General features: G+C 46.0%; 1 protein-coding gene across 1 annotated transcript; it reads left to right on the top strand.

Moving 5' to 3' along the window:
* Positions 1–494: 494 nt before the first annotated feature.
* Positions 495–2380, top strand: LOC123107843 (PLASMODESMATA CALLOSE-BINDING PROTEIN 1). The gene is made up of 4 exons (XM_044529750.1): positions 495–692; positions 846–1085; positions 1192–1231; positions 1941–2380. The coding sequence occupies exons 1-4, from the start codon at positions 626–628 to the stop codon at positions 2095–2097; spliced, it is 504 nt and encodes a 167-aa protein (XP_044385685.1). The 5' UTR covers positions 495–625; the 3' UTR covers positions 2098–2380.
* The last annotated feature ends 12077 nt before the right edge of the window (positions 2381–14457 follow it).

Here is a 14457-nt window from a genome sequence, read left to right as displayed (position 1 = left end):
CATAATGGATGTCCGGGCTCCCTCAGAGATCACTTCATAATGGATGTCCGGGCTCACTCAGAGCTCACTGATCCTGGTTTGGGATCGGTCTGCGGGGCTGTGAAGTTTCATCGATCCAACCCAAAATAAAGGTGTTATTGTTTTTTTTATAGAATAAAGGTGCCATTTGATGAGCGCGTTTGAGATGTCCTAGCCAGGCCACGGCGCGCGCACGCCCCGCACGCCCAAGCAACCCTTTTCACCCCGTGGAGTGGACCATCGCTCGGGGGCGTAGCGTATCCCGCGTGCAGTGCACAGCCGGGTTGCTTGGTTGTCTGCTGCTGTGCTGTGCCTGTGCTGCGGCTGAACTGGAGCGGTGGCTCCCCATGCTGCTGCTACGCGACACACGACCCGAGCCCGACCCGGCCCACTCCCTGCTTCCGCTCCTCCAGTCCTATTTGCCTCGAGCGTGTTCCACCATTGCGCAGCACCCACCCCCCTCTCCCCCCATTAAAACCCCGCCCCGTCCGGCAGGCCAGGGCACGCATACACACACACGCGCCTGCCTGCGCTCTGACGCCACCCCACACACACCACACCGGGGAACCAAGGAAGAAGCAAGGAAGGAACCTGCTCCGCTCCATCCATGGCGTCCCACGCGGCGCGCCTCCTCCTGCTCCTCGCGCTGGCCGCCGCGCTCGCCGGCCGCTCCGGTACGCCCTCACTCCCAACCACATTTCGTCATCTCATCTTCTTCTTCCTTTTTCACCCAATAGCTGGCTGGTTCTGGTTCGGTTCTTGGAAATCTGTTTTATTGTTGGCTTACTGCTGTTCTTGATGCATGGCCGTGGGACGATGGGCATCAGATGGGGCGTGGTGCGTGTGCCGCACGGACCTGCCGGACGCGACGCTGCAGAGGACGCTGGACTACGCGTGCGGCAGCGCCGCCGACTGCAAGCCCATCCAGCCCAACGCCACCTGCTTCGCGCCGGACACCGTCAAGGCGCACTGCTCCTACGCCGTCAACAGCTACTACCAGCGCAGCGGCCAGAACCCGCTCGCCTGCGTCTTCTCCAACACCGCCGTGATCTCCTCCACCGACCCAAGTACCCACCTACTCTACTCATCGTTTCCTCCGTCCTTTCCTCCCCTAATCCCTACAGCCCCAATCGCACAGTTCAGGATTTCTGACGATGCTCCGTTTTCTTGCAGGCACCAACGGCTGCAAGTACCCTGCAAGTGCGACCCCAAGGTAATGCACCTCGTTGCTGATCTGGTACAACTATTTTGCAGAGTTCATCGTCCTCTCTTTTTTCCTTGAGAGAATAGACAAGGACATCTAAGAAGTAGTAAGATGTAGGAGGATTGTTGAACATTATTTCAGTCTTCTTTCAGTTTCATTGCTACCCCCAGAAAACCCTTTACAGCCAACAGCATTTCGCCCATTTACTAGCTACCAAACGGATTGCAATCCTGAATATTTATTGAGTACAAAATGCGATGTCACATGCACATCTGTTTTATTACTTACAACTCTGGTCCAGTAGTACACCATCATTCACTAGCATGCTTTTGGCCGTCTTCACAAGACGCCATTGCAGCCCAGCTATGGGTGTCATTGCCTTGCCACATTAGGTCATTGACCAGCAATAATCACACGATATATTTGGTGGCTGCTGCCATGTGATAGCATCCGCTGTGGGGCGGTGTGTCCGTTACTTGGCCGGGGAAACCTCATGCGCGTGGGCTTCCCCTCTTTTCCCACATTTGGCTGCACCATCGGTGCACAACTGGTGTCATCCTGGACCCTTTTGAGGGGAATCCTATACGCTCCTTTTGAAACTACTCCTCGCGAATTAGCAGGCCATTAGGTGTGAAGCGAGTTCCAGCCGTTTCGATTAGTCTGTTCTGGTCCCTTTTACAGCAGTAACTAACTCCTTGTAAATGTTTTGTTTGTTCAGTGCTCCTGGCAGCCCGCCGCCGCCAATGGCGCAAGGTCCGAACGGCGACCTGAAGGACACCAGCGGCGGCGCCGACGTCTTCCCGGTGGCCGGAGCCGCGACGCGGGCGGTGATCCTGGCCTGCTGCTCGCTCCTTGCTCTCTACTTCATAGCGTGACCAGAGGAGACACAAGGCACCCCTCCTGCACCGACCCTTGGTTTTGGGTGTCTTGTTTCTTGGCACATTTTCTCTTAGTAGTGGTGGTAGGAAGAGAACCTTTGTGATGATGATGGTATTCCGTTCTGGTGGAAGAGTGAAGATAGCTTGTCAGTGAGACCATGATATTGTTCGGTGGAGGGTTTAGGGCTGATGTAGTGATGCTGTTATGACCTGATGCTGTGTCTTGGAGGATACTACTGTCATGACTTGATTCTACCATGTTTGGTTGTCTTTGCTTGTCTGGTTTCTTGGTGCAGATCAGGGAAATTGGCAGATCGGTGGAGTGCAGCTTGCTGTACGAAAAACCGGTAACGTTGAAACAGTGATGACTGTTCTATGTCTTCCCTTCGTCAAAGGCTCAAAGCGATGCCTCGTCCCTTGTCAAAATTTAGTAGGTACGTCGTGTCATCATGGAACAACCAGCGAGCCTAAGACCGGAGATTGTGAAACAATTCATAAATTGTTCTGGCATTTTTCGTTTTAGATACTGAAATGCAGCAGATGCTCAGAATGTTGTGGTACATGTCCCTCGGGATTCTCTAAAAAAGTCATCTGATAATAAGAAAACTAGTCTCTTTCAAGAAGATAATAAGAAAACCAGTTACCCAAATGCCAAATTCAGCCCAACTCCCTGACGAAAAAAACTCGTGGGCCACGAATCTATTTCCAGTCCTTTGGGTCATCTCAGCATGAAGGAATCTTCCAAAGAAAACAAGCTACGCACGCATTATGTCTCAAAAAGAAAAGCTACACACGCATTTGTCGAAAGGTTCATCACCGAGCTGTAGATCGTCCAGGAGAGGAAGCTGAACTGCAACACGGTCACTGCAGCAGATATCCCTCATGCTGCACCGAATATCAGACGTAAGGCTCCCCTTGCAGGTTTCGCCAAGATCCACGTCGACGCAGGAGTGGCTAGGCAAAATAGGGGAGCTTCGGCAGCTCCATTTGTCGAGATGAAACTGGCAATTACCTTGGTAGTTCTTCTCTGGTAATTGTTAGTGTACATGACGCCGCTACCTTGGAAGCAATCATATGTCGAGAGGCGTTATCTCTAGCAGAAGACCTCCTTATCTAGAACTTCATCATAGCTTCTGATTCGAAACAGGCGGTGAGCGACATCAACAAAGGTAACGGCGATATGGATTTATTATTAATGAAATCAAGCTGCAAGCTGCTAGCTTCAACTGTAAATTTACTTTTGAAGGTCCTTTTGCGAGCGGTGATGCTCATAGTTCAGCTAAGTTTTCTCTTTAGGGCAAGGGTGCCATTTTTGGCTTGTTCAGCCTCATGATGCAAACTGCATCCCACAGATTGTGGCTTTTGGTACCACTAAGAAAAATCTACATCTATATATAAAAAAATCCAACAAATCTTAGCCAACAAATAGTGTCAATCCAACAACCTATATTGCTCCAATAACGAGCGCTTAACATGTTTAGTGTGCGATTATAATATACCATATATAGGCAATCCATGTAGTTAACGTGTAATTGATATCCTTCCTAATATTAATGTGTAACTAATTTTATTAACATGCAATTAGTTTTTCCCTCATATAACATGCACTGCACGTGCGCATTTACTTGTGTGGTACCGATGACCAATTTAACCTAGATTGCTTTGAGTTGCCAGCCAGCAAAGTCACTCTCACGCCGTTTCAAACTCGCGTAGCAAGTGACGCACGAGCAGTTTGTATCCCAGCTCTTAACCATGAATTGGAAACTGGATTGGAATCTCTTTGGTGGCGCTTCTTGTTGATTTCCATTTACTGGATATGTAGGTTTACACAGGAACACAGCGACTCGCGCATGCATCTTCCTGTCCGCACATCTGCGCCGCAATTTGGAAATTTGATTCCACCAGAAATTAGCTGAAAAACTGATGAAATTGAGCACTTCACATAACATGAGGTGGTGATCTAACCATGTTTGTCTGTCTTATCTGAATTGAATAGATGTTCTGTTTAGTGCATTCACTTGGGTTTGGTCACTCAAAGTGACACAGTTGTTGCCTAATTCTTGCAAACTAGTTTTGACTCTTAAGTGGCCATGTGTCGATTGACGACTCTTGAGTGGCCATGTGTTGTAGCATGAGGATGATGTGGCATGACTGTAATTTTAACAAACCGTGAATCTTCAAGGAGTCAAGATCACGTGTGCTGGAGATTGAGTTTGTTTGACTCTCCAAGAATCAGGTTGTAGTTTCCTTGTTTTTTGGATGTCTTGTGTCATTCACGTAGTCCTAACGGTGCAGTGGTGCGGCCCGAGGGGAGGCTCATGTGGGACAACCAGCAGTCCACGCTCGGCATGCTCTACTATGGGGAGTACATGAACACAAGACCCGACGCGTCAGTTTCTGTTTCAATTTTGGCCTCCACATTCTTTTCCACAAGATACATTTCTAGGTATGTTTTCTAAATATTGCATGTAGATTTGTAGTATTAACGGATATGTCTTTGAGAAGCGTCACTTCCATAACGGGTATGTTGTGGCATCGGTTATTACCATAATGAGTTGTACTTCTTTTGTCATGGTAATTGACTAATTGTGCGGTGTCTTTAAGAAGCGTCACTTCCATGACATCAGCATCACGCGGATGTGGTTGACAGAATATGTCTTTGAGAAGTGTCTTATCGGTTGCGCGGCGTGGCACCTTCTTGTTCCGCCTCATCAAAAGGTGTGATGGTACCCATAACCCCTAGCTTTTTCGATGGCCGACCATCACGAAAGTCTTCAGCATATCTGGCATTTTAATGCTGGATGAGATGATCTACGACTGAAACGCCTCATCAATAGGCGGCGGCGGTTTAAAGGTAACAAGACCATCAATTTGGTGTATTCATCGTAATTCGTAAATTCGCATGATGTTATGATGTATACAGATGTCACGTTATAGAGCGAGTCCATTAGACGTTTCACCTTATATGATCGCACGCCTGCTGGTTTGGCGTGGCAAGGCCTCGCCTAGGCCGCCTATCCATTCGGCACATATGTTTCATTTTGTATTCGTCTATCGCATGGTTGTATTCTTCTCATGCCCTAACTGTGCGTTGTAAGTGCATCTAGTGCCACCCCTAGTTGGTTTTGGAGTATTGACGACAAACCTAGTTGAGGGACTAATGTGTTTGTGAGAATTGCAGGATAACACAGGTAGAAGTCCCTCATTGATTCGGTTTTCCTATCAGAGATGACCCCTAAAAATGTATGAAGACATTGAAGTCAAAGGTGGTATATGAAGACATTCACATTGAAGACTATGACAAGAGAAGACATCGCATGAAGCCTATGGAGCTCGAAGACTTAGATCTTTCGTAGTTTTTTTTCTTCTTTGTTGAGTCATAGGAACCACCGTACTGTTAAGTGGGGTCCAAGAAAACCATTCAGAATGACTGAAGTGATGCTTAAACAAAACCTATGTCTTCGAGTGAAGACTATGAGAGCGAATCTTGTCTAGAGTCGGACAAGTCAGCTTTGCTTGTAGCCCAAGTAAAATTGCCGTGTGAGTTTGAAATCTGACCGTTGGAACACATGTCAGTTCCTTAGTGACCCAGGGTCATTTCGGACAAATCAGGTCGGGTTGCCTTGTGGCTATAAATAGCCCACCCCCTACAACCATAAACGGTTGGCTGCTCAGAGTTAGTGTACGGCTTTTGTCGTTTGAGAGCAACCCACCTCGAAGCATTTGAGAGAGAATTCCTTGCGAGGATAAAGCCCTAACCACCCAGAGCCAAAGAGAATTAGGCATCACTTAAGTCTTCTTGTCTGTGTGATCTGAAGACTTATTACACTTGAGGACTGTGCATCCTCCAGCCGGTTAGGCGTCGCGTTCTGAGCATCCAAGAGACATTGTGGATCGCCGGTGAACGAAGTCTGTGAAGGTTTGGGAGTCTACCTTGAAGACTTACCAGAGTGATTGGGCGAGGTTTGTGTGACCTTAGCTCAAGGGGAATACGGTGAGGACTGGATGTCCTGAGTTGCGTGTTCAGGACTGGGTGTTCGGGACTGTGTGTCCTAAGGTTTAAATACCTAGTCGCCCTAACCAGACGTACAGTTGTCACAGCAACTGGAACTGGTCCAACACATCATTGTCTTCAACAAGTCACTGGTTTCATCCTTCTCTTCTCTTTACGTACTGTTACTCCTTGTGAAGACATTGTATGATTGCACTATCTTTTATCTTCACTGAGTGACTGCGTGTTCTGTTTGGCTTCATAATTTCTTCCTACTTGATCCTTACTACATTGCTGCTCTTAGTCATTGTGCTTTCACTCTATTGAATACTTGACTATGGCTTGCCTAGTGTAGTCTACCTTCCGCTGCAGGGTAATAGGTTTATTTCGGTCGTTTGTCTTCATAACTTCCACGTTCTGAAGACTTTCATAAAAATCGCCTATTCACCCTCCCCCCTCTAGTCGATATAACGCACTTTCAATTGGTATCAGAGCAAGGTACTCCCTTGTTCTGTGTGATTCGGTTTAACCACCTGGAGTTTTAGCTATGTAGACTGCAGGGATAATTGAAGTCTTCGTTGCGTGCCCCGTCTTCGATGGAACTGAATATCCCTACTGGAAGAATAAGATGCGCATGCATCTTGAAGCCATTGACGTCGACCTATGGTGTGTCGTCAAGAACGGCGTTCCCAAGGCTGGAGAAGGTGTCACTGCTGCTGACGTCAAGAAGTTCGTTCAACTGGACTCTACTGCCAAGAACATCATCTGTGGTCATCTGACCAAAGGACAGCATGGCCGCGTGAGTGCTTTGGAAACATCTAAGCTAGTCTGGGACTGGCTCTCCAAGGTCAACGAAGGCATCTCAACCCAGAGAGATCAGAGAATCAGTGTCCTTCGCAACCTCTTCAACCGCTTCAAGAGAAATGACAATGAGAATGTCCAGCTCACATTTGATCGACTCACTGACATCACGAATGAGCTTCAAGCCCTTGGCGCTACTGAGATCACCAAGCATGAAGTCGTCAAGACACTACTGAAATCACTTGACAGTTCATTTGACACCCTAGCCCTGATGATTCAAGAACGTCCTGATTTTAAGACACTCGAGCCGTCTGACATACTTGAGAGGCTCAACACACATGAGTTTCAGCTTTCTGAGAAAAGAGATATCTACGGTCCAAACTATGGGCGAACTCGTGCCTTGAAGGCAAAAGTTGTCTCCTCATCTGAAGAAGAATCTAACAGCAGTTCTGATGATCCTGAAGACATTGGAAGGGAACTTGCTATGCTTGTCAAGAAGTTCCAAAAATTCACCAAGAAGAAAGGCTTCAGAAAGTCTTCCCGATCAAGCTCAAGGAATGATGAAGTTTCTGCTCATGACTACAAGAAGAAAACATGTCACAAGTGCAAGAAACCTGGCCACTTCATCTCTGAGTGTCCGCAGTGGGACAATGAGAACAAAAAGAAGAAGAAGAGCAAGGAATATGACTCTGACGACAAGAATAAGAAGAAATACTCAAAGTCCTCTTCCAAGTCTTCTTCAAAGTCTTCATCACACAAGAATAGCTCATCTGGCAAGGCACGTGCGTTTGTTGGCAAGGAAATGGATTCAGAGGAGGAGTCCGCTTCTGAGGAGGCGGAGGTGGAGTCTGAGGAGGAGTCCGATTCTGGCATCGCAAGTCTGGCTACAGCATACGTTGCCAAGTCCATCTTCAACACTGAAGACAATGACCTCATCACCGACACCGATGCAAATGACAAGGACTACTCCGCTCCTACCTACTGCTTCATGGCACGCGGTGCCAAGGTAAACACACGCACTACTCACTATCAAACATCCAGTGATGATGACTCTGATTATGGTTCAAAACCCAGCTACAAAACACTTGCTAAAATTGCAACTGAACAACAGAAAGCCATGGAACATATTCAAAAACTGTTAGACAAAAGCGATGATCTGTTAGGCGCTGAAATGACTCATTCTGAGTCCTTAATTGAAGATATAAAAAATCTTCATGTTAAGTACGAGGAACTTGAAAGTCGTCATGAAACGCTCTCAACAACTCATGAAAAGCTTTCCTATGATTATCTTCAAAGGAAGCGAGATCTTGAGAAATTGAGAGCGGCTCATGAAGATCTTCAAAAGGAAAATGAGTCACTTCGCTCCAAACAGATCAGTTCCGCTCAGGAAGGATTTGAACCACCATGTCTTAAGTGCATTGAGCGTGATAATGCTACTACTGTTGCTAAATGTTCTATTGCTGCTACTGTTGCAATATCTTCAACTATTGATGTGGGAACTAACCCCTCTGCTGAGGATTCCACTGCTATTGCTGATGAGAATGCTAGGTTGAAGACATTGCTTGAAACAGGGATGTACAAAAGTCTTAAAGGGCATCAGACACTATGTGATGTCCTCAAAAAGCAGATCTTGAGCAGTACCCCAAAACCACATAGGTTGCTGCAAAGGAATCTTCAGCAGATCTATCCAATCTATCTGGCTTCTCTTGTGCAAATCCCATTGTCATTGATGAATCCTTTGATGCAAACTATAAACTGTTTAAGAATCAAAATGGTGAAGTGTTTTCCAGATACATTGGTACTAACTGCAGGAATGGACCGCCTATGAAGAAGATCTGGGTTCCGAAAAAGTGTCTGGAGAATCTTCCTGTGAATGTCATCATGACACCACACGTGAAGAAGACAAACCTCAGACCACAGACTTCATACGGTCCAAAGGCTTCATATAGACAGAGGACTCACCTGAGTCGCACTAACGCGAATGTTTTGCAGAGAAACCGTACTCAGGCCTATGAATATGAGCGCGGTTCATCAAACCGCCATGTTCATAAGACCAAGAACTATTCTGCTTATTCTTATGAGTACTATTGTCCGTCTGCAAGACTTTTTGCTAGGGCTCCAAAGCCAAAATTCTCAGACACTGCACTTAGACTTATTGCTTCTAAGCCACCCTTGAAGATGTGGGTGGCTAAGAAAGCTTAACTCTCTTTTGCAGGGAAAGGTCTCCAGCAGAAAACCAAAATCGTCTGACGCTATTGCTGGGGACCTTAAACATCTTGTAGGGCGCAAGATCAAATGCCCGAATGGTCTTACTATGTACTTCGTTCCTGAATCACTTGCTACTCTTCCTATCAGTCCTAATCTGGATCTAAGCTTTCATAACCCACTGGTTCGTCAAATGTTTTTGCTTCACAATTCTCTTCGTGAAGCCTATCCCCCTAAATGCACTGTAGGGTACGACACCAGCGTCTTCAGAATGGATTATTGATAGTGGGTGTACCAACCACATGACTGGCAAAAGAAGCCTTCTTATGGACTCAACCTTACGTCCATCCGACAAGAGTCACATCACATTTGCTGACACTGGTAAAAGTAAGGTATTGGATCTAGGTAGAGTTGCAATCTCAAAGGATCAACACATGGATAAAGTCATGCTTGTTGAATCCCTTGGCTTCAACTTAATGTTTGTCTCAATGCTTTGCGATTTGAACATGATCGTAATATTTGGAAAATATCGTTGCCGTGTACTAATGGAATCTGACAAGTCTCTAGTGTTTGAAGGGTATTGGAAAGATGATTTGTATGTGGTAGATTTTTTGGCAGGACCACAGCTTGCCATATGTCTTCTAGCAAAGGCTTCAGAATGCTGGCTCTGGCATCGGAGACTAGGGCATGCTGGCATGAGGAACCTCCACACCCTTGCAAAGAATAAGCATGTCATAGGCATCGAGGGCGTCAAGTTCAAGAAATATCACTTATGCGGTGCCTATGAAGCAGGGAAGATGACGAGGGCCAAACATCCCTCGAAGACAATCATGACAACCACTCGACCCTTCGAACTGCTCCACATGGATCTTTTCGGTCCCACTCATTACTCAACTCTTACCACTACTACTTGCCTCTATGGATTTGTTATTGTTGATGATTATTCTAGATATACTTGGGTGCACATAATCCTTTACAAGACTGAAGTGCGGGATGTCTTCAGACGCTTCCCCAATCGAGCTATGAACAATTATGGCGCCAAGATAAAGCACATTAGAAGTGACAATGGCACTGAATTCAAGAACATTGGCCTTGATACATATCTTGATACCTTGGGCATCACACATGAATTCTGGCCCCGTACATGCCACAGCAGAATGGCATCGTCGAACGCAAGAACAGAACACTCATTGAGATGGCCAGAACGATGCTAGATGAATACAAGACCCCAAGAAAATTCTGGCCTGAAGCCATTGATACTGCATGCCATACAATCAATCGTGTTTATCTTCACAAGCTTCTGAACAAGACATCTTATGAGCTCCTTACTGGCAAGAAGCCAAATGTCAGTTACTTCAGAGTATTTGGTGCCAGGTGCTGGATCAAGGATCCACATCACACTTCAAAATTTGCACCAAAAGCACATGAGGGTTTTATGCAGGGATATGGAAAGGATTCACACTCCTACAGAGTCTTCAATCTCTTTCTCTATAAAGTGGTTAAAATAGTGGATGTGCGATTTGATGAGACTAACGGTTCACAAAGAGAGCACCTGCCAAATGTGCTAGATGAAGTTCCATCCAGCGAATCAATCAAGCTAATGGGAACTGGAGAAATCATACCCTCTGAAGCTCAACCTGAAGAGGAACTTATCATCTCAGCACCTGATCAACCTGAAGACAATGCTCAGTCTGAAGACAATCCCACTAACAATGACAATGATCAGCAAGAGCAAAATCTTCGCCCTGTACATCCTCGTGTTGCCAATGAAGTGCAGATTGAGAGAATAATTGATAGCATCAATGCACCTGGTCCGCTTACTCGTTCAAGGGCGACTTAGCTAGCAAATTTCTGTGGGCACTTCGCATTCGTCTCAATAACAGAACCCAAGAAAGTTGAAGAAGCCTTCATGGAACCTGAATGGATTCAAGCTATGCAAGAAGAGCTTCAACAGTTTGAGCTGAATAATGTATGGGAACTGGTTAAGCGTCCTGATTCTCCGAAGCACAACATAATTGGCACAAAATGGATATACCGCAACAAGCAAGATGAGCATGGTCAAGTTGTCAAAAACAAAGCTCGCCTCGTTGCTCAAGGATATACTCAAGTGGAAGGCATTGACTTCGATGAAACATTTGCTCCTGTGGCTTGACCTGAAGCCATACGCATACTGCTAGCCTATGCAAATCATCATAACATACTTCTATATCAAATGGATGTGAAGAGTGCTTTTCTCAATGGCAAGATTGAAGAAGAAGTGTATGTTGCGCAACCGCCTGGCTTTGAAGATCCAAAACATCCTGACATGGTATACAAGCTCAACAAGGCACTGTATGGCCTCAAACAAGCCCCTCGGGCTTGGTATGACACACTCAAATACTTCCTGAAGAGCAAAGGCTTCATACCTGGTTCCCTCGACCCCACTCTCTTCACGAAGACATATGATGGTGAACTGTTTGTGTGCCAAATATATGTGGATGACATTATCTTCGGCTGCACCAATCAGAAGTACAGTGAAGAGTTTGGATATATGATGCAAGAGCAATATCAGATGTCCATGATGGAAGAGATGAAGTTCTTCCTCGGTCTCCAAATACGACAGCAACGCAACGGCATCTTCATATCTCAAGAGAAGTATCTCAAAGATTGCCTGAAGAAGTTTGGTATGCAAGACTGCAAAGGCTTCACGACGCCAATGCCAGCCAAACATCATCTGGGTCCTGACGACAATGGTAAAGAGTTCGATCAAAAGGTATACCGCTCCATGATTGGTTCTTTACTTTATCTATGTGCATCTAGGCCAGATATTACGCTTAGTGTTTGCATATGTGCTCGATTCCTAGCGGCACCAAAGGAGTCGCATCACTTAGCTGTGAAGCGAATTCTTCGATATTTGGCTCACACCCCAACTCTAGGATTATGGTATCCAAAGGGCTCAGAGTTTGATCTGGTTGGATTCTCGGATGCTGATTATGCTGGTGACAAGGTGGATCGCAAGTCTACATCAGGCACATGTCATTTTCTGGGACGATCACTTGTATGTTGGTCTTCAAAGAAGCAGAACTATGTATCTCTCTCCACTGCTGAATCTGAATACATTACTGCTGGATCTTGCTGCGCTCAGCTTCTATGGATGAAGCAAACACTCAAGGACTATGGCATTCATCTGAAGCAAGTGCCACTCTACTGCGACAACGAAAGCGCCATCAAGATTGCCAACAACCCAGTTCAGCACTTGAAGACAAAGCACATTGAAATTCTTCATCACTTTCTCAGAGATCATGTTGTGAAGGAAGATATTGATATCATACACGTCAACACTGAAGAGCAATTGGCAGATATCTTCACCAAGCCCTTGGATGAGAAGAGATTTTGCAAGTTACGGTGTGAGCTAAATATCTTGGAATCCTCAAATGTCCTGTGATTAGGCACACATCCTAACACTTATGCATATTGATGACTTAGATGTGCAACACACGAAGAAAAGTATATCTTCAATCAATGAAGACATACATTCTAAGTGTGAATACATTAATGTGGAATTTGACTTTGGAGCGCCACGATAATTGTGTGCCATGTCTGGGTTTAATACTTCCTATACGGTGGGTAAAGCCACCACCAAACTTTCTGTTTGAAGTGCTTCACTCATAGTGTTACATTAGCTATGTCTTCACATTTGGTTTGGCTTCAATCTCAACATGTCTTCATGATTATCTTCACTATGTTGATTATATATATACATATACTAGTGTTCTGTCCTCTACAACATTCACTTATAGCTATGTCTTCTTGTTGAATCTTTTGAACTAAGTGAATGTGATCGGACCCTAACCTCTCTATGCTGTCTATCTCAAACTCTATCTCTCCAAATCATATGCATTCTATTGAAACTGTCGAATGTCTTCTCTGCGTCCTTGTCAGCAGAAGATACAGAGACAACCATTAAGTCCGTTTTCAATGCTCATTCCTTCACCTGAAACCCGGAGAAGTGGGAACGACCACCCGACAATCCAGGCGTGCATGGGACGTGGAACAACCCCCGATATGCTGCATGACGGCCACGTGCCCATCAGATGTGAATCGCCAGGGGCACCTGTGTAATAACGCAGTGCCGCCCCTGTACCTATAAATACACGCCTCACCATAGTCATTATCTCTTCTTCCACTCTCGCACGAACCCTAGCGCCACCGCTAGCACTCGACGACGCTGGCGACGAAGCACTTTGCTGCCGCAACCTCTCCGACGCCGTCTTCACGCCGACTGCGGACATCGTCCTCTTCGCCGTCGCCGTAGGTGTCCTCCGTCGCCAAGTTAGGGCACGGAAGATCGAACTGCTCGGCCTCCTCTTCCACTCCGTCTAGCAGTTCTTCGTGTGGTAAATAAAACCTCCTTTTTACGGCCCCCTTGATCCTATAGCTTTATCACTTTCTACCACAAGCAGTTTCTATTCACACAAGTTGGATCCCTTTCATACTGCATCTCATAACATGCCTAGTATATTCACTTATGCTTCACAAAGTAGTTAGATTCCTCACTTGTACTGATCTGTGGATTCGTACAAATCTGGAACCAACTCCTTATCTATGAGTGAATGTCTTCGCATGATGAGGTCAATGTCTTCTAAACTGATTTATCTTCAAAATCTTCTGAGAATGCATATGACCTCTTCCCCTTCCCTCGCACCTTAATGATGTCACAGGTACATGTCCGTGGGAGAATCCTTTGGTTCTCATAGTCTGCATTCATTTGCAGAATTCTTACAGCATCACATAAATTCTCCCGAAGCCAGTTCCTGTTTGTCCAGCAAGCGAAAACCTTTGAAGCCTCTGAACGTATTGAAGCCTTTCAGATTAAGGTTCATGGCTTCAGAAAAATCAGCAAGGAAGGGTGGCAGAAAGAGTCAAGGAGAAACATCAAGAGATCTGCCCAATGACCTCTCAGAGCTGTACAAGACAGATCCTGAAAAGGATTACAATCAGCGCAAGACACGAATCCAATGGATTCGACGCTATTGGGCAGAACAGTGGTTCAAGTATAGATTTGTGACCAAGGAATATGCTGAAAAGAATGCCATCAAGCGACCATGGGGAGACATCCTCTACAAAAATCTTCAACCCAGAACCAGAGATGAAGCCATTGAACAAGGCTTATATCCCTGCATGGTCCGTGGACCACAACCTGCGGATGCTGACCCATCGTCCCTGCTATGGTGTCGTGACGACACTCTGTTCAAGCGCAACTTCCAGTTTGCCCAGAACTCAGCAAAGCAAAACAAGAAGACATTGGGACTAGACTTCAACCCTGGCCCTTCTGCTCCAAGAGCTGACGGCACACGTGATGCAGAACCCAATGTCGTCGG

Source organism: Triticum aestivum, chromosome 5A (assembly GCF_018294505.1).
Source record: "Triticum aestivum cultivar Chinese Spring chromosome 5A, IWGSC CS RefSeq v2.1, whole genome shotgun sequence".
In the NCBI taxonomy this organism is placed as follows: Eukaryota; Viridiplantae; Streptophyta; class Magnoliopsida; order Poales; family Poaceae; genus Triticum; species Triticum aestivum.
The sequence above is the reverse complement of the archived record's forward strand: the minus strand, read 5'-3'. Positions and strand labels throughout refer to the sequence as shown.